Source organism: Mastomys coucha, unplaced genomic scaffold, assembly GCF_008632895.1.
Source record: "Mastomys coucha isolate ucsf_1 unplaced genomic scaffold, UCSF_Mcou_1 pScaffold1, whole genome shotgun sequence".
Lineage (NCBI taxonomy): Eukaryota > Metazoa > Chordata > Mammalia > Rodentia > Muridae > Mastomys > Mastomys coucha.
In genome coordinates this window covers 83,643,904-83,664,810 of record NW_022196891.1, presented here as the reverse complement: position 1 = coordinate 83,664,810, position 20,907 = coordinate 83,643,904, and the positions used below count along the sequence as shown (strand labels likewise).

General features: G+C 43.5%; 1 protein-coding gene across 1 annotated transcript in view; it reads left to right on the top strand.

The window, feature by feature from the left end:
• Positions 1-10,689, top strand: part of Tgfb2 (transforming growth factor beta 2) — an 84,058-nt gene extending 73,369 nt beyond the window's left edge. The window contains exons 3-7 of the mRNA XM_031338002.1: positions 2,416-2,548; positions 2,658-2,768; positions 4,444-4,621; positions 6,163-6,316; positions 9,232-10,689. Of these exons, the coding sequence (XP_031193862.1) occupies positions 2,416-2,548; positions 2,658-2,768; positions 4,444-4,621; positions 6,163-6,316; positions 9,232-9,390 (735 nt within the window). The 3' untranslated portion in view covers positions 9,391-10,689. The remainder of the gene's footprint in view (positions 1-2,415; positions 2,549-2,657; positions 2,769-4,443; positions 4,622-6,162; positions 6,317-9,231) is intronic.
• The last annotated feature ends 10,218 nt before the right edge of the window (positions 10,690-20,907 follow it).

Here is a 20,907-nt window from a genome sequence, read left to right as displayed (position 1 = left end):
TCATAGACTCAAATAATTATATAATATGCAGTTTATATATCATTAATTCAACAATGAAAATGATGTTTTGTTCTGGGTAGTATCCCTAAGTATTAATTATATGAAAAGGAATAAGCTATATGCTATTAACCAATAGCACAAAAAATATGCAAATTACTGCATGGAAACCTACTAGGAGAAAATTTCAAAGCAGAAGGATGCGTTCTGGACATGCTCTGAGCTGTTGGTCAACAAGGGGAGTGGGTGAAGTTTTCTTTCCTCAGTTTTTGTCCTTTTTATTCCATATTGGGCACATTTCACCTTTTATTCTGGATAAGTTGTATCTTAATCGCCCAAGACAGGCTCTTATCCCTAGAGACTCAATGGAGGTTGCGCTGTCTTCAATATTTATGTCAGCCTCTGCTACATATGCATTCTGCAGCATCAAGATTTATTATAATCTTGTTCAAAGATTTTCGCTTGATTATTGAATTCTTTCTCTATGAGAAAGTGTCGTGACCCCGTAGTCCCACTCGAACTGTCATGACAGAGTGGGAAAATGGCTCTAGGGTGGGGAGGGCTTTGAATCCTTTCTGGTTTTCCATTTGCTTAATCTACTTTACAGGAATCTTTGGAGGATTAAATTAAACTGAGTAGTGTGTGTTAAGCCCAGAGCCCATTGTACTCAAGTCCTCAGGTCACAGGCATTGGTTTTCTTTAACTGGTAAACAGAACCTCTTGCCTATTGCAGGGTCATGATTACCCCACATTTTCCCCCCTTAGTGGGGTTGTTCACAGGGGCAGGCCTGTGGGGTAAATTTGTCTAAAGTTCACGAGGGCACCTGAGCATGTAAATGTATGTATGGGGTTTCTTTCTTCCCTTTCTTTCCCTTCCTCTCCCTCTCGCCTTCCCTTCCTCTCTTTCTACTTTTTTTCTTCTCTTCTCCATCCTTCCTCATCCCCTTCCTCTTTTCCTTCCTTCCCTCTCCCTCTCCTTTAATATTTTATTTCCTTTTATAGCGTCCTTTCTCCTTCCCTTTCCCCCCTTCCCCTTCACTCCTTTTTCCCTCCCTCCATCCTCCCTCCCTTTCTTCTTTCCTTATGTTGGGGCTCTAACTCAGGGTCTTGTAGATGCTAGGCAAGCCCTTTCCCTTTGAGGTACCACTCCAGCTCTTGCTACTTTCTTCTCTATACTTTGTCGATCCTAGGGTTGAATCTTCGCTCCCCCAAATATTCCTGGAAGCCTTTGTTGCCATATTACCTGAAACAAACTGTCAGTGTTGGGGGCAGGGGTGGGGGGAAGTGCATAAGCACCTAATTAGAAGGTAACATATTTTGGTTTGAGCATCCTTACAGTTTACCCAGGGAGCGTGTATATCTACCACGTGTCTAGAGAATCATTAGTAGTTGTTGATGCAGTGGAGTACTACACTTTGAAATGATGTCAAGTTGGTGGCATGACCTCATGACCTGGAGAAGCTTACGAATTTGCTAGAGGGACCAAGTATGAAACACCCTCAAATTAGATTGAGTACCAGGGAGACATGTATAAAATACTATGGTGTGAAGCCTTAAGTACTGTTGAAAGGCAGTCCCCTGCAGTGGACATTGGATTCTCCAGAGCTCTGGGAGACTCAGAGTCATAGTTTAGTTCATCAACATGATTGTTTTAAAGCAGAGACCACCTCTGCTGTACACTTTCCATTGAAACCCGAGAGCATCCTGTCATACTGTCTTCCTTGCCTTCTGAAGTCTTGATGCTCAGGACAACCCACCTTTTGAGACTCTCACTGTCACACTGTGCCAGATCGCTCCTGCCGGAGTCCTTCTGAGATGGCAGGATGTGGAGTTCATCATAAACCACAAGTGATACTGAGAGTCAAAACTCCAGCCAGAGGTTTACTTCCAAAAACAAGACTCATATTTAATATCTGGAGACTTGGGAAACAGGGGTAAGAACTTTCTCTCTCTTGTAGAAGATTGATAACCCAGGGACTTGGGAAGGAGGGTGTGTGTCTTCTGAACGGTAGCCTCATTTCCTGGATCCCCAAACCAAAGAAGTAAGGAGACAGAGCAACAAGGTCGCAGACTTCATAATATAAAGTTTGTGGTCGGTTCCAAGAGAGCTTCCGTCAGCAAAGTAAAAGAACGGTTGTCACTTTTCTCTTCATGTCAGACTTTATGGTTGTCTTTATGGATGTCATCTCTATCAGGACACACAATGGATCGAGTAGTTGTACTTTTCAAAGCGAAGGCCTGGAGTTGTGTTCTCATACACATGATCACAGTTGTCGGGATGACAGTACAACCGAGTCCAGACTCAGAGCCCGGTGTCGATAATGACTCGGAATAACGTGAGCGGTTTGGGTTTGGTCATGCTGTCAGCAGCCAGCTGAGTGCTCTCTCCTGCCCCCCCCCTTTTTTTTTCCTCTCTAGATCCTTAAATCCAAAGACTTAACATCTCCCACCCAGCGCTACATCGACAGCAAGGTTGTGAAAACCAGAGCGGAGGGTGAATGGCTCTCCTTCGATGTGACGGATGCCGTGCAGGAGTGGCTCCACCACAAAGGTTACAAAGAACTTTTTCTCTCTCCCCCTGAGGTGGCCCCCACAGCTTGTGAATTGTCCGCAGACATAGACACGTGTGCAAATGACTCCCTTAACTTAATGTTTTCCAGACAGGAACCTGGGGTTTAAAATAAGTTTACACTGTCCCTGCTGCACCTTTGTACCGTCTAATAATTACATCATCCCCAATAAAAGCGAAGAGCTTGAGGCGAGATTCGCAGGTAACTGAAGCTTGGTTTTTTTTACTGTGAGAATCTCTTTGGGGTGGGAGGGGAGGTGTGGTAAAGTCAGGTTGCATGTGAAAATGGCGCTGTTTGGTGAGGTGTGGGAACTCTTATTTATTTAGGCAATGGTTTGCTTAGCAGCGGGTAGAAGAAAGTAGAAAGTGGGTTTAGAGAGATGGCTCAATGGTTAAGGTTGGAGTTTAGTTTCTAGAACCCACACCAGAGAGCTCAAAAATGCTTACAACTCCCTCTCCAGGGGAATCTGACGGCTTTTTCTGACTTCCAGTGGCACCTGTATTCAAATGCACATACCAATGCACATTCATAGTTAAAAAATAATAATAATAATGATATTTTCTTTTAAGTGGGAAGGATTGGGAGAAAAGAATAGACTCCAGGTTTTCACTGCTTCATACCCAGGGATGAAACTGACTAGTTAACCCTATGAATTATCAGCCAGTTAAGCCCATTTTTCTTCACTTAAGCGAATCAACTTCCCATCTGCTGAGATTATTAGCTAGATAGCAAGGATTCAAGGAAATCCAGTTCTAGCCCCCCAAGCAAATTTCAAGCATCAACAAGTACATTTTCACCCAAGAGAAGAGCTGCCTCACCTCTCAGCTTCTGTACCTCACCCTCCAGGTGCTGGGACACACCACCTTTTGCTAGCTTGCAGCCATTATGGCAAGTGGCTCCCCTACCCGATTTCTGTAGCAGCTAGTAAACACAAAATGAGACCTCTATTTCCCTTGCTCATCTTTAAGTTGAACTCGTCAAAATCCAGAGTGAATAAAGACACTGAGGGTCCAAATCACTTGGCTTCTTAGGCGGTGAATCATTGGCTGACGAGGTGCAAGAGAAGTCCGTGCCCGCGCGTTGGTGTGGCATCTGCCCTCATTCCCTCATGACCCCACCTGGGACCTCCATCCACTTTTCGAAATCCTCGGTGGCCCTTGGTCGTGGAAAAATACCCTCAGAAGTGTAGAGATTTATTTCGGTCTCTAGCCTAGCCACAATTCTCCCAAGTGGAGATTAAATGCTTAAAACTGGCAGTCTTTCTAGCATGCTTTGGGGGAGCTCAGGTTTCTAAATCTCAGATGGAGTCAGAACAGCGTTGAGGATGCCATAAAATAAATGAAAAAGCTCTTTCTGCACAGCTTCCCAAAATAGCATTAGGTAAGGGTGACTCCTGTTTCACCTAAACCTAGTCCATGGCCATCCAGCTAAGCCTCGGTTTATGCTCATTAGGGAAGTCTTCTGAGTGGAACAGTCTCAGGAGGAGAGGGAACCAGCGGGTGACAAGGCAGGCTCTATGGTCGTGTGTTCTGTTGCTGAGAGCTCGCACACAGCCCACACTGAAGATGGACTAAAATAAACTGCCTAGGTTGCCCTTGGACCATAGGCCAAAGACTTCTTGTGTAGTCTTCAACACAGCGCTCACTGCCTTTGAACAAGAGGTCCATTTACATGCATTTCTTTTCATTTGTGGGAGGCCCTGTTGTGCCATGTCTGTCGCTGTAGGGAATGGTGGTAGCCAGTCCATGTAGCTGTGGTAGTCGAGGCTGCTGTTTGTGACCATATGTAGGGGGAGGGACTATATTATGTAAATACTGCTGCTCATGTTTGATAAAGGTAAAGCTAAATGTTTATTACCCAAATGCATTTTTTCAAGGTATTGATGGCACCTCTACCTATGCCAGTGGTGATCAGAAAACTATAAAGTCCACTAGGAAAAAAACCAGTGGGAAGACCCCACATCTCCTGCTAATGTTGTTGCCCTCCTACAGACTGGAGTCTCAACAATCCAGCCGGCGGAAGAAGCGGGCGTTGGATGCCGCCTACTGCTTTAGGTAAAGACATGAAAATAAAAACACGTGCATGAGTTTGCTGGCTCTTGCCTTTGCTTTCTCTTGCACACATTGACTTGAACTGAAGTCACTGCTCAAGGCCAGGTAGACAGGACAGCCGAGCTTTGGAATCTTGGAACAACATTATCCCCACGGACTTTCTAAAAGTATTTTATTTTATTTTTATTAAAACATAATTATAGTACATGATTTTCCTCCTTTTTTTGTCCTATATTTCCTCCCAAATTTATGACCTCTTTTCCTTCAATTATTATACGTGCAACATATATGCAAATAAATATATGTGCAACACATACGCAAATAAATATACAAATGCAACCTGCTGATTCTATTTACTTTTGCTTCTTTATATATGTATGAAGGCTGACCCACTTTGTGTCAGATAACCACTTAGGGGGTGCATTCCTGAAGAACACTAATTCTCCATCTCTTGGACACCATTAATTGCCTGTTGGTCTTTGTCTGAGAGCATGGTCCTGTGACATTTTCCCCATCCCTGTCAGCATGTCAACCGGTGTTGGTCATCCTTGTCTAAACAGCCAGCTTGTTGAGGTTCCCTAAGGACTTTCAACAGTTCTCTCTGTGCCGTTCACCCTTAGCTCTCTAATGTGAACTGGGTACGAAGGGAGAAATGTAGCCCCTGGGGTGTTTTCTCTGAGTCTTGGATTCTGGTAAGTTCTCATCACTCTCTACCCATAAAGCAACATTAAGTCTCCTTGAGACTTTGGCTAGGTCAATAAGATGTGCCATGCCTTGAAGCTTACCCTGGGGTCTGATCTCTTTCTGAGTTACAGAAGCAGCACAAGAAGGCAGATGGCCATACCTTGAGTTGCAGGGTCTGTCAGGAGCGAGAGAACTGTGCAAAAGATTGTTTGCCACTTGTACATGAGTCTGTGAGGGGCAGACGCAAGGCCCTCTGTGTTCCCTCTAGGGGGAAGACTCCCTTTTTAAGAACTTGTGGATCAGAGGCAGGGTCCTCTTTGTGAGGGGTTCACCATGTCACAGGTCACAAATAGAGAAGGACATTTTTGGTTGCCAGAGACAGTGATTAATCAACAGGACTCCATATTTCTGGAACTCTGATTCGTTCCCTGATCTAGTAACAGATGGTAAAGCATAGGATATATTCTCAAAGGAAATTGCCTCCAGGGGCTCTCTGAAAATATGTTTTATTTTATCCATTGTATGGACAAACCAACCATAGAGGCAGGATGTGCAGCAGATGTTGTACAGAAAGGACTCTACCCGTTCAGATGCCTTCCTGATTATGTGTATGGGCATTGGAAGGATATATTTTCCAGGTCACAGACAAGACGGTCAGAGTGCAGAATTCATAAGGGAAAGCAGTCGAGGGACTCACAGTATCTCACTGTTGACATCATGTGAGATTATAAGTCAAGACCCATCTCATGGTGCTCAAGGTTAATGGAATAAGTGAATGGGTCATTTTTTTTTTTTTCTGATTTAGGGTGAGGTACATGCAAAATCAACTCCAAAATCCCCTCTGCTTTTTCTTTGAACAGAAATGTGCAGGATAATTGCTGCCTTCGCCCTCTCTACATTGATTTTAAGAGAGATCTTGGATGGAAATGGATCCATGAACCCAAAGGGTACAATGCTAACTTCTGTGCTGGGGCATGCCCATATCTATGGAGTTCAGACACTCAACACACCAAAGTAAGTGCCTGGATTGTCGGTTTCTCCTACTCTCGCCTAAGTCACTGATGATGACGATGATGACAATGATGATGACACTGTATATTTAAGATGGATATCTTCTTTTGTTGTTGCTTGCTACTTTTTCCTTTTTTATATACAGGATCTAATTGTGTAGCCATAGCTGTCCTGGAACTCACTATGTAGACCAGCTGGCCTTGGATTTATGGCCATCTCCCTGCTTGTGTTTCTCCAGTGTTGGGATTATAGGCATGTGCTATCACATCTGACTCTTGAGATCTTTCTGACTAGGACTCAAAGTGAACATATAGCTAAGCACTTTATCAAGTTACTTTAACGAGGACAGAGGGCTAACTCAGCAAGAAATTCAACATCAGATGCCGTTTTCCCAGCCCAGAGAACACAAACTTTTTCTGCATACTAATATATCTAATACATTCTTCCATGAGCTTCCTCTTTGTGGCTCATGGTGTAGAACTGAAAGATGGGAAGGACTTCAGAAAGGGTCTTGTTCAGACAGAATTTCTCTCTACAGACAGTGAAATCAGGATGTAGATGCTGTGGCTGCCTAATCCGAGATAAAAAACGAATCTGTGGCGACGCAGACCTTGGACCGCAGCCCTGTTTGCTTTATAACCCAGTTCCCGTCACTCCATCTCTCTGAGCTTAATTCCTAAAATGTGGCTGCGAGAAGAGGATTCTGTTCTGCTCTTTATGCTTCTGTAAATCTCCTTATTAAAGAGGCATTAGAAACATTGCTTTCGCTGCAGGGTAGGAAAATGGATCTGCTGCCAGAGAGATCATACTGGGCTGAATTCAAGAGTTAGGGGTTATCAATTATTTTAGACAATCTGTGTTACAAAAATGGCTCCTTTCTGCTTATGAAAAATTATGTATTAGTAAATATGAGGTCTATTTACTTATAAATGCCTGGACTGGAATTGAAATGGACAAACATGGCTTCCCCTCCTCCAGTCATTTTCGAAGTGCCCCTGTAGGCTTGGCACTCGGGGGTGGCCACGTGCTTGGCCATGTGAGGGAAGCTGGCTCATGCCTGTCCCTTTGTCTAAGCTCTCTGGCCAGTCTGATTCATCTGGACTGCAGCAGCGGTAGCTGTAATGCAGTAGCTGTAATGCAGGCAGGACCTGGCTGCCAAGTCAAAATGTAGTTCTCCTCCCTGCTACACAGAGGGAGTGTGTGAAGGCCGAGACCTGGCTTGTTTCTCAAGGAGAAGGAAGAATAACTGTCATGGTCACAAATATGTGGTTTGGACAGTGCCCCAAGAAGCCAGGGGTAGCCTCATAAAGTAGGTAGTGTTGCTGTGCTCAACGGGTCTCTTGTCCTTGGTTGAAAACATCCCAGGGAATCTCGAGGAAAAGGTCACTTGTTTGACTAACACATTAATGGCATCCTTGGAAACGTCTCTGTCAATCACTGGGTGACCTATACACTCCCATCAGTAAGAGCCATACACCTCTGTAATGGAGAATAGGATAAGCTGCAGAACTATGTGCAACACTTTCTCTTCTGTCATAGGGCTAGCTATTTAGTTCTTGACCTTAGTCATCCCCATCTAGCATGAAGAATGGTAACAGAGGGCCAGACACTATGATTGCTTTAAGCAACGTATAGGAAAGTGAGCAACTGGGACCAGAAATTAGTGGTTTGGGGGGGGGGGTGGAGGAGGACTGGGAATGCATGCCTGAAATTCTAAAACTCAAGAGGCTGAGACAGGAGGATTGTGAATTTACAGCTAACCTGGGCCATAGAGTGAGTTCAAGGTCAGCCTGGTCGATGCTATAGTGTAGGCAACAAAAAATTCTCTGCATCAAAGTGAAACAAAACAAAGAATGTGTGTGGCTTTCAGGCTGCTTTTTTCTCCACTCTTAGCATCTCTATAATTATGAAATCACGATAATACACGGATTGTTTTAAATGAAAATGTAAGTGGCATTTCATTGGCCCATGAAGATATGTAGCTGAAGACACGTGACTGACAGATATTCTGCTGCGGACAGATATGCTTCCTATGCCCGAGGGCAGATTAAAGTTCTTATGTATGAGCATTTCCATGGAATATTTTATTCCTCTACTAATTATTTATCCTCTAGCATAGACTGCTCAGAGAAGGCTCCCTGGACTGACAAGGCGTAGACAAAATGATCAGAGTCCCTGCGTCCAAGATGCTCATAACTGATGTGGCAATGTAAAATGGGTGTTCATACCACCTTGATTCCAAATTTATTTAGGAAAAAAAAAAAAAAAAAGCAGGAGGCCTGAGGCCTTTGTATAGCAAAGGCCAGTAGACTTATTGGAAAAGTTAGAAAAATCTGCTACCTGAATAATTTGGTCCAGTCTGTCTTTTTATGGAATCTTTTTTTTTTTAATGTATACACAAAAAAACCAAAGTCAGCTTGTGAGAAAACTCTAAACTTACCCTTGCTAAATAAGAACACAAGCCAATCTGACTATAATTTAGAGGTAAGAAAAAGATAGTAATGATTAAGATTGCGTACTCAGAGGCTCTGAGCTAGGAAATGGCTCAGTTGCTAAAATGGTATGAGCATGAGAAACTGTTTTCAGTTCCCACCAACTATATAAAAGTCAGATATGCCATTGTACTCCCATCATGTTGGAGGAGCAGAGATGATGTCAGAGCTGTGACGGTGGAGACAGGAGGATCCCTAAAGTTGACTGATCCAGCCAATCTAGCCAAGTCAAGGAGCTACAGGGTTCAGTGAGAAACCTAGCCTAAAATAAACGAACGTACGATCAAGTGGAGAGAGACTGAGGAAGACACCCACCATCAACCTCTAGCCCCTGCTCGCAGGTGCACATGCATGCACATGTGCATAAGAATTAAACACAAAACTAATCGCTTTCTTTCATGTGTGTCTCTCTGTGCTGTCACTCAGGTCCTCAGCCTGTACAATACCATAAATCCCGAAGCTTCTGCTTCCCCTTGCTGTGTGTCCCAGGACCTGGAACCTCTGACCATCCTCTACTACATTGGCAATACACCCAAAATCGAACAGCTTTCCAACATGATTGTCAAGTCTTGTAAATGCAGCTAAAGTCCTCGGGAAAGCCAGGACAGGAAAATCACGGTGACAATGAGATATGACGACGACGACGAAGACGACGACGACGACGATGACGACGACGATGACGATGACGATGATGATGATGATGATGATGATGTTCATGACAGGAGGGAGTTTTGATTCATCAGTGTTTAAGAAAAAAATTGGAGAAAAAAAATCGGTACTAGTTCAAACATTTTGCAAGCTTGTGTTCTGTTTGTTAAAACTGGCATCTGAGATTACAGCAACAACCACCACAAAAATGGAAGGCGTTAGCCTGCATCTCACCTACTTCCTGAGAGACACAAAAGAGAAAACATCTTTTTTTTTTTTTTAAAGGAAAAAAAATAAACACTGGAAGAATTTGTTAGTGTTAATTATGTGAAAGAAAAACAAAACACAACAGGAAAATCCGTTCAGTGGAGTCGTACGTATCGTTTCCACCCTACACTTCACCCCACGCCTCCTGGTTCCTCTGTGTTGCTCTGCAGTGGTGCCCTCCCCGTCCCTTCCTCCAAGCTAACAGTGGGTTATTTATTGTGTGTTACTATATAATGAACCTCTCATTGCCCTTGGAAAACAAAACAGGTGTATAAATGGAGACCAAATACTTTGCCACAAACTCATGGATGGCTTAAGGAATTTGAACTCAAATAAGCCAGAGGCGAAGGAGGTCATACTGGATGACCCCCTGTGAGTCGTTATAGGACCGAGCAAGTCTGCAGGAAAAATCAAAGCCCCAGGAAACACGTGTTGTGCACCGCACGCCTGCCAAAGCTTCGTGGACGTCCATACGCCCAGAAGGCCTGTTAACAAAGAGAACTTGGAATCAGTGGGAATCTAGAAGATTGGTTTGTTTTTTTTTTCCTTTTAATTGTAAATGGTTTTTTGCCAGTTTAAGCAAGCCGGTGTAACGTTGACCTGTTTTGATGATGTGTATTGTCAGACTTTTGACCGTGAAGTGGCTGTTGAGCTACAATACAGGTTTTTTTTCCTTTGTCTTGGTATGTGTAATGACATGGATATCATTAAAATAGACAGGTCTAGAAGCCAGCATGATTGAAAACACACTGCAGATCTTTTTACAAACTATTAAATCAAAATAGTAACTACTTTACATGTAATGTGTAGATCTTACCACATTTTTAATATTCTGTAATAATGATTATGATTTAGATTGAACTTAAATTTGGACTCTTTTTTTTTTTTTTAAATGATCATTTGGATTGTATGTTTGTTTCTTTTAGCTGGCCAGTACCTTTGAATAAAACCCCTAGATTTTGACTTGCACTACAAATTCAATTTTTTTTTTTACTATCTTCTCTGCCTGTATTTTATATATTGTCCATTTAATGACATGAGTTACCTGGGTCCGTTCCTTTCCCAGCCCCGGTTCCTTCTATTTTCCAAAAGACAAAAAAACAAACAAAAATAAAGCCCAAAAAGATAGGTTTGAGTTCCACAGTGTTTCCCCATCTTCTCTGCATCAGTGTGAGTCAGGTAGAATGGTAAGCAGTGCTTCTGGGAAAGATGGAGCCTAGCGCTGGAGCCTAGTTAGCGATGGAGCCTAGCGGTGGAGCCTAGCACTGGTGCCTAGTTAGTGCTGGAGCCTAGCGCTGGAGCCTAGTTAGCGCTGGAGCCTAGCACTGGAGCCTAGCGCTGGAGCCTAGTTAGCGATGGAGCCTAGCGCTGGAGCCTAGCGCTGGAGCCTAGTTAGCGCTGGAGCCTAGCGCAGGAGCCTAGCGACTGCAGAAGGCTGAGCACAGATGCAGGTTCAGATAGGGGTTAAGAATCTCAACTCAGAGTCTTGGTGACTCGGCTAGGACAAGTTTCTCTCACTCACTATATATTTACAGCCTCTTTTTGCTGTTCCAAAGCAGGCAGTTCATCAGAATCAGCTTTTCTTTCATTGGGTTTTTGGTGCTCATGGGGTGTATTGAAAGATATACAGTTTGGTTGAGTTTTTCAAAGCGGAGAAAGGTCCAGGCTGGCGCTCAGAATTTTATTCATAATTTCACCCGTTATTTTTCCTTGATTTCATTGAAGTTCAGGCTTTGAAAGACATTCTTTGCAGGCTGAAAAAAGAAAAAAAAAAAGAAAAAAAAAAGCACAAACCAAAATTGCCTTTATCAAAATATTCTTGCGTTCCCCTGAGCAAGCATGGTCTATAGCCAAGGTTGGCTTTCCTTTGGCTTAAGGTGGTTGGATGTCTCAGAGGCGGGACCTGATGGTGGGCTTTGCAGGGTGGGTGTCCTTGTCACAGAGCTTCAAAATAGAAACCAGTCCACGAATCGAATCGATGGATTGTCTGTGGTCTCACCCGAAGGGCAGCACCCTGAGGTGGGAATACAAAGAGAGCTTCTTTGATATTGTATGCTTATCCGAGGAGCTTTCCCTGAATTCATTAAGATGAAGAATGGAATTTGCAAGCCAGAAGACAGACAGCAAGCACTGGTGAATGGCCCCTGTGTCAGGTGCAGCGCAGCCCCAGATCTGTCCCCCTGGGCTCCAATTCTTTCCCCTTCCACTTCATTGTTATGTCTGTATACTTCCCACCACCCCTGTTTCTGCAGAGATTTTCCTCTCGGATAAAATGACATTTTTTTTTCTGTATGATTTGTCTTTCCTTCTGAATGCACTGACTGCTATTTTTAAGGGTTCTTGAATCTATTTTGTTTAAGTCTGTGGGTTCTACGGGTCTTTCTTTCCCATTAGTCAATATTGCCACGGGAGGAGCGGTAGTCGGGAGGGAGGGGGGTGTTAGCATATGGGTGGGGCAGCAGGTTGTATGTGTTGAGCAACAGTCCAATTTTATGCTTGGCATGGATTTTCAAGAATGGGATATAAGAACAGATGTTACGTGTTTTGATGACCAACTATGCTGTATTTTTTTTTTTTTTAACACAATGCATGTCTGGTTTTGTGGTGCTCTTAGTGGTAAATAAATTATTTCAGTTACATGTTGCTGTGTTCTTCCTGTCAAAGAGATGTGTGAGACTAGAAGACGTGTGATATAGTAAGATGATGTTTACACTGGGACCGGCGCGCTTAAAGCTGTCCGCTAGGCTCTTGCCACGCAGCTGTTCTCTTCACCAATACCACACTACGGCTCCCGAGCCAGGATGTAGCGATCAAGAATGGAGCGAAGGCTGTGCTCACTTTTTATTTTCTCATTTATTGCTGTTTGGTAATTGTTTGGGGTTTAGTTTCCACCCAGCTTGACAGTCTACCAGAAAAAGAAAAAAAAAAAAAGCAGAGATATTTGGACCATGATTCGGCTTTCTGGTTCTATGTTCTGCCAATCCCAGGGCCAAAAGTACTGGTCTAGACAGGATCCCCCGTCGCCCTATAATTCGGATAGTAAGTGAGCCAGCCAGATATAACAAAAGCCACGTGCACTTTGGGGTCACTGCTTGAGAGAAGTTACTCCTGTCTGCTTTACCCGCAGTACTGTGCACAGATGTGTACACATACACTTAGGCCATAATCTTGAATCTCCTTGGTTCATACCTAGAGGACCCCACTCCTCAAGTGGGTTGTCAGCCTCTTAATAAGGAGAACGTATGAGAGAGTAGATGTGACCCAGGCTAGTCGTTTGGCTTTGTCTAAAGTAAGAACGTCATTTGCATCCTCTGTGCTGTCCACACATCACAGAAAGAAGCCCTCAGTACAAGCGTGGGAGGAGACTAGAGAGAATGGGCACCTTTCTCTCCATCTTAATATCTGCTGCTGCCATCACATCCTGTCTGATGTTAAAGGGAGGACATGTTCCACTCTAACCTGAGTCCAGGGCTCTGTGTACAGTGAGCCAGCCAAAGGCTGTCACCCATCCCAGATCATATGATTATTGGTCCATAAGAATCGAAGCAGTTGTACAGGCCTGGCAATGGACAAAGCCCCCAGCAGCCTCCAAAGGAGAAAGTTTCGTTACTATGACTACTACTACTAGTACTACTATTACTACTACTATTTCTTCTTCTTCCTCCTCTTCCTCCTCTTCCTCCTCTTCCTCCTCTTCTTCTTCTTCCTCCTCTTCCTCCTCTTCCTCCTCTTCCTCCTCTTCCTCCTCCTCCTCCTCCTTCTCCTCCTCTTCTTCTTCTTCTTCTTCTTCTTCTTCTTCTTCTTCTTCTTCTTCTTCTTCTTCTTCTTCTTCTTCTCCTCCTCCTCCTCCTCCTTCTCCTCCTCATCTTCTTCCTCCTCTTTTTCCTCCTCCTCCCCCTTTCCTTCCTCCTCCTCCTCCTCCTTTTTGTTCTCCTCCTCCTTTCCTTCCTCTTCTCCCTTCTCTTCCTCCTTCCTCCTCCTCCTCCTCCTTTCCTTCTTCCTCTCCCTCCTCTTCCTCCTTCCTCCTCCTCCTCCTCTTCCCCCCACTCTGGTGCTGGAGATTGTACACTAATCAAGTGCAGTAAGGCTGGAGCACACTCCCGGCTGTTTCTTTACCTTCCCAGAATGTCTGATCCTCATGTCTGCCTGCCTATTTGTGAATAGCCATGAGTAAACATTCTGAGCTCTGTTGTAACTCACCACTGGGCAGCCATCGTGATCATCTTGCGCCTCTTCTGTGTCAGGTCACGGCAGTCCTTGCAGGGATGAACTTGTGTCCAGACTGTAGCTCGGGACTGTACATCTCCATCCTGGTACTGAATCTGTGAAATGCTCCAGACCTGTCTTTCTCATCAGCTGTTCCTGGGAAGATGTCACAGTTCTATAGGCTAACCTTTGTATGACATATTGAGCATCGGCTGGTTGAACGACCTCTATCACATGGCAATACTGGCTGTGGTCTTTTCTCTCAGGAGACTTGCTCTCATGGCCTTTGATGTAGAAGTATTTTTAAAAGATTTACTTTAGTTTTAATTGCTTATATGCGTGTGTCACATGCTCTTGAGAATGACGTGCTTGCACAAGCTGGAAGAGGATAGTGGACCTTTTGAGACTGAAGTCCTAAGGGAACTCGGGCCCTCTATAAGGGCAGTATGCTTTCTTAGCCACTCAGCAGTCTCTCCAGTCCAGAAATATATTTTATATAACACCACGTTATGGGAGAGTGAAAGGGGACTCACAGTGGGTTGATTACTTCCATTTCAACTCTACAGGTTGCTAAGGAGGGTCTAGGACACTGTTGTCCAATGTATAAGTCTCATGTGGTACCTGGGAAATTATGAAGTTATAGCCAATCTGACCTGAGACAGGCTACAGGTATAAAACATCCACAAAAATTTTCAAGACTTAGGTACAAACCATGCAGAATTTAAACTGTCTCAATATAATAGTTTTTATAGTTATTACATATATGTTCTTGGATATGTGTGAGCTTAAATAAAGCATGTGGTTAAAATGCTTTATTTTCACCACACCTGTTTTTCTTTAAAATTATTTTACATGGTTACTAAAAATTTTGTTTTTGGTTTTCTGGTTTTTTTGGATTTTTTTTTTTTTTTGAGTTGAGTTCTATTCCATGAGACAGTTCTGGTGTGGCATTTTGTTTGTTTTTTCTCCATTTCTTCTGGTTTGTGAGCTGGGACCTCACTATGTATCCCAGGCTGCCTCAGCCTCGAAGGGCTGGGATTTCAGGTGTGTACTACCTCCGTAGCTCTGCTGTAGAATTTGAAAGCAGCTCTGTTTGGAAACAAAGCTATTCCTACAAGTTGTATTATCTGCCTTTGTTTTTGGAATTAATGCGTTATTGAACACCATTTGGACCTACTCGGTGAAAGTGCAGTCTTGGTCAGTCAGCCTTTGTGAAATGTGGCAGATCTATTGGGGAGGACCTACCAGCAAGTCCTCAGGGACAAAGGTCAGAGGGAAACTATGGCCGCTTTGTAAGCCTCAGGGTCCAAGCTCCTTTGCAATTGGTGGTTGCCTACTAACAATGGAGTGGGGCAGATCATCCTCGCCTGGACACGTTACGCTATTGAACCAAGTGCTTTCAACCCATAAAGGCTACATTACTGTCCCAGTGGCAATCTTTCCTGCCTTGCTTAAGAGAAAAACAAAGACCCAAATACTCACTGTGTTTGCTTGAGTCACTCACTGGTCATGAGACAACACTGATTTTCCAGGAAAGATGTTATGCAGCGTGGCTCTAGCCTTTCTAGTCTTTCTAGGAGAAGAGTCAGGTTTTCTATTCTTGGGTTAGTTCACCCCAAGTTACATATTTCATTCATAAAATTAAAGCTAGAGGCTTAGAGGGTAGGTGTGCACAGCCATGGGAAGGCAGGACATGTGAGCTGCAAGATCGCCCTGGCAAGTAATCTTGAGTAACTGACTGATTCCATCATTGCTATCAAAGATGGTGATTGCACAAACCTGGCTTCATCCTTCCTTCACTCGTCTCGAAAGCTGCATGCTCTGTTTTCCACTGCCTCCTGAGGCTCTGTAGTCACTCTACCCACCAGATGCTATGAAACGGGAGTGATGATTAACACAAATATTAGACCATGGTATCCATGTGTCATCTATCTTTCATGTATCTCTCCTCTGTTAACTATGTAAATTTATTATCAACCATTTATGTAAATATCTATCTTCTATGTCTATCGAATAGCTACCCTTCCAGCTTTGGGTTATCATCTACGATTTATGTATCAGGTCTATAATACCCACTACCATCTCTATCATCTATCAGGCATATATATTATATCTATCATCTATGTATCTATGTATGTATCTATGTAGTTATTTCTCTATGTATGTATGTATGTATGTATGTATCTAACTATCTATCATCTACCTATTTACCTATCTAACTTTGTCAGAGAATGAAAGCAAAAGGTTTTCATAGTCATCTTATCTTTAAAAGATTGCTTTAGGATTCTCCCTGCGTGAGTCTTTGTTTCCCTGAAATTCTTTGTAGTTGCTTTTCTTTTTCTTTTTCTTTTTTTTCTTATTTCAGCAAGCAATGGCTGTTTCTAGAAGAGTTGACTGTGTTCCTGTAATTGGGTAGGAACCTCATAAAGGGAACAGAATGTACCAAGGGACACTTTGTGTTGTATGATCAGAACTAGAGAAATGATCCACCCAAAGAGAATAGGCATAATTAAACAGAAAAAAAAAAATCCTAGTGGTAAAGAAAAAGGCCCAATATAAACTCTCAGGATGTCTCCCCCAAGAAGGATTTTTCTCTGCTTCAGATACCAGCTCGACTGAAAGAACACACACGTGTCACTCAGTTCACAGCACCAAGCTCCTGCCAGCCTTGGTGACAGAAACCCTTTCCAAAGTAGGCCCAAGGCTCCATTCTGAACCATATAGCAGATCGCCAGCTTCAGGATGTTGGGAGCAAATAAGCTAAGAAGTTATGCAATCCAATACTGTTCTAAAGGCAATGTGAAGTCATGCAGCTTGGCTGGGCCTCAAGTATGGGTGGAACACGAGTTTCTTCATTTGAGACAAAATTAAACAGTACAGAAAACTGAGCAGAACTTTCAACCAAATGGCAGTGCTGGATCAAGTTTCCCACTGCCATGCATGTTTGTGTCTTCCCCTTGCTCACGGCCTGCTGCTGGGAGGAACCTTAGGCTGGGTTCAGATTCTCACAAAGGAAACACAGAAAGAAGCTGGTGGAGAAGCCTTGGGGAGCCCTCAGGAGGCCCAGCAACCTCTGGAATTGATTCTCTTGTTATAGATCTGACAGTCTATTGTGAAGATATTAAGTAGTGAAGATGTCTTCACTGAAGTGTGAGATAAATACATACATTTATGTATATATGCATGCACATGCATAATTGTAAATATATATATATATGTGTGTGTGTGTATGTGTGTGTGTGTATGTCTATATATGTATACATATATGTGTGGACATGTTTAATGTCCTTAGGGGTACAGCATAAGAAATAATTACCACACCAGGATTCTAAAATTGATACCAACTTATTCAACTCCCTTTCTGGAACCTGGACGAAAGAGACAAAGGAAGGTCTCCAAGCAGGATGGGAATATAAGGGCAGAAGAGGCAAAGGGAGGTGGACAACAAAGGGAGAGATGATTCTGAGAACCTACTATGTGACCAGCACCTTTAATGAAGTCTGAGATGTCTATTCGGAGTGGGTGATGACACCTGTAACCCCAGCACTCAGTAGGGTGATGGTGATGCCATTACCATAGGTTCAAGACCACCCGGGTACACGTAGTGAGTTCCAAGCCAGTCTCAGTTGCTGAGTGAGACACTGTCTCAAACAGCAAGCAAGCAAAACCAGGGAGAAAGCAGGGAGACAAGTGTAGAAAGACAAACAGAATAAATGGGCCAATGAGGCTTACTGTCAAACAGCAGAGCCATGATGGAACCCAGCTGCTCCACTGTTTCCAGCAGGACTCCAGAAGAGAAACACTTGCAGAAGTGGTTCCGGTTCTGTCTCTGCCACATTCTTCTTCCTCAGAGAACAATGAGCGTACCTACTCTGTGCTTCTGATTCTGGACCCCTGCTTATTTAACAGAGGTTCTCACTCCTGGTTTGGGGGGCTAGGAAGATGATTCAGTGGTTAGGAACACTGGCTGCTCTTCCACAGCACCCAGGGTGGATTCCAGTAGCTTCGTGGTGGCTCATAACTACCTGTAACTCCAGTCCAGGGGTTATGACAGCTTCTTCTGGCCCCCATGGGTACTGCACACACGTGCTACACAACAATACACGCAGACAGAATTTCTATACACATAGAAATAAGCAAGTGAGTAGATAGATAGGTAGATATATAAATAAATAAATAAATAAACATAAAATATTATTAAAAATACATTAGTTAAATCCATGAGAGGCACTTCAGGAGCTGCAATGCCACTTTGCAACCGATGCCTCAGTCAGTAAAGAGTAACATCGAATAAGGTGGTGAGCTGGTCCACTCTGCTTGCCCTCCTTGCAGTGACAAAAACCTCTCACCCTGCAAGCTGGGATCGTCCCCTCCTTTAAGTTCATTCTCTCAGATGTTTGGCCACAGCAGCGCAGAAGCTAACTGGCTTGTTCCTCCTCCTTAGCTAAGAGCATCCAGTTCCCTCTAACCCCTGTTCCCTACTCACTTGTGAAACGTCACTTCATTTTCAGAAAGAAAACTTTTTTTCTGTGCCAGCGGGGTATGCTCCCCATGTCGGGGGAGATGGAGATGTACATGTAGGAATGTCACCTGTACCTCATATGTACCTGCATCAGTTTAGGTGACACCAGCTGCTCCTGATGTCTATGGTCTTAAAAGAGGGGGAGGGTTGTCAAAAGGCCCCAGACGCATGATTTCTAAAGCTGACTGCTGTGTCAGTCTCTCCCTGCATACTCACCTTATATGAGGTTGACACTTCTTTCATTACATACAGAATCGACTTGAGGCAATAATAGAAGCCGTATTCCTCAGTAATGGACATGAAAGATAATCCTATAATTTTCACCTGCTTCTCTTGAGACACTCATGCAAGGAAACTGGCCATTGCGCTGTAGGAAGAAGCTCAAGCCATGTGAAGAAACCATGTTTTATGACTCAAGCCAGCATGGCCAGCTAAGGCCCACTCGGACAGTCAGGTCAGCCCCAAATCAGTAAGGAAGGCTTCACATGCTTCTGTCATGCCCACTGACTTCCTCAAACTGCTCAAAGGCCTGCTGGCAGAAACCACCGACCAAAGCCTATTCAATACCAAGAACTGCAAAAAGCAATAATGTCAAAAAACCAATTGTTGTTGTGGACAGTTTTGTTCTGTTTTTGTAATTTCTTTTTCTGTGTGTGTAGGTAAAGGACCTTTGGATTGAACTCAGGTTGTCAGGTTTGGTTTGGCTTGCTGAACCATCCCTCTAGCCCTGCGAGCAATGAGTCTATTTCCAAACAAGTCAATATTCTGTAGGTCTGTGGCTTAGAATGACAGGATCTACGATTCACCTCTGTCAATGAAACTCAGAGCTGCTGCAGAGCATGGCCAGTGATTTCCAAAGGAGCTCATGGAATAGTATTTCTGCATTAAAAAAAAAAAAAGCTTTACCAACTTCCTAATGACTAGATAGTTCTGCTGGCAATGAGTAAATATCAGGGCTAATTATACTGCATTGTTACCCAATCTCCTGAAAATATCTACAGCTATGGAAATGTCACAATCCTGACTGCCTGCGTCAGGTTTATGTCCCTTTCCATGGTCACGGGTCTCAGGCTGGGGTTCACAGTAGTTGGTAGTTCGTAAGATGCCTTTGAGCTTTAGATTGACAGCTTCTCCAGTCTATTGCAGTCCTTCTGAGATACTGTCTCAGTCAGGGTTTCTATTCCTGCACAAACATCATGATCAAGAAGCAAGTTGGGGAGGAAAGGGTTTATTCAGCTTACACTTCCACACGGCTGTTCATCATCAAAGGAAGTCAGGACTGGAACTCAAGCAGGTCAGGAAGCAGGAGCTGATGCAGAGGCCATGAAGAGATGTTCCTTGCTGGCTTGCTTCTCCTGGCTTGCTCAGCCTGCTCTCTTATAGAACCTAAGACTTCCAGCCCAGGGATGGCACCACCCACAAGGGGCCTTACCCCCTTGATCATTAATTGAGAAAATGCCCCACAGCTGGATCTCATGGAGGCACTTCCCCAACTGAAGCTCCCTTCTCTGTGATAACTCCAGCCTGTGTCAAGTTGACACACAAAACCAGCCAGTACAGATACTTTGGAAAAATGGGAAGGAGAGCTTACAATAAAGATATATATGTATATACATACATATATATATTCACATATGCATATGCATACACATATACATTCCAAGCAAATCTTATGCGGCCCAGTGCCACAAACATAAGTGGGACCATTTTAGTGTGAGAGGATTTCTTGTAACTACAAGTATCTGAAAGACTCCCAAGGCTCTCAAGCAGAAGGTGGATACTCAATGCTTCCTCATACTAAAAGTCTCATGTTCCTCTGTTCAAGAACCCCTGGCTCTCTTTTTAAAGTAGGAGATGCTTGTATGCTTGCCTAGCTCTCCAATTGCAAGGTTGCAGGTCTCTAAAGGATTCTCCTTTGCCTCCATCCGGTTCCCTGATGGGAGCCTGGCCCAATCTCTTGGGAAAAATGTCAACTATCAATCATGAGATGTTTAGAAGTTCACGGTCTGCTATTTTCCCAAAGAGATAGAGCCTAGGACGAAAACAATCTCTTCACATGATGGCGCCAGAAAGAGATCGGAACGGAGGTTTGACGAGCAGGGCCGTCTGGGAGTCATCATCACAACTAGACATTTCCTGTGGGCCTTCGTTGGGTATGGGAATTCTCATGCTAGCGTCTCTTGAAGAAAGACCTTCCTTCCCCCGGGGCCATTTATTAACTGCCCCTCCTCAGCTGATGGAAAGTTCTGGTTTCGTGATTAGTTAACTCAATCTCAAAACCTGGTTAATTTTATTTCCAAAATTAAACAGATTCATTGACAAGCTCAGGGTCACCAAATAATATTACATATATAATATTATTCTTATATATATTTATATTAAATATATACAAATATATATTTATATTTATATTAAATATATATATACAAATATATATATTTGTAACATGTTGGTGTTTG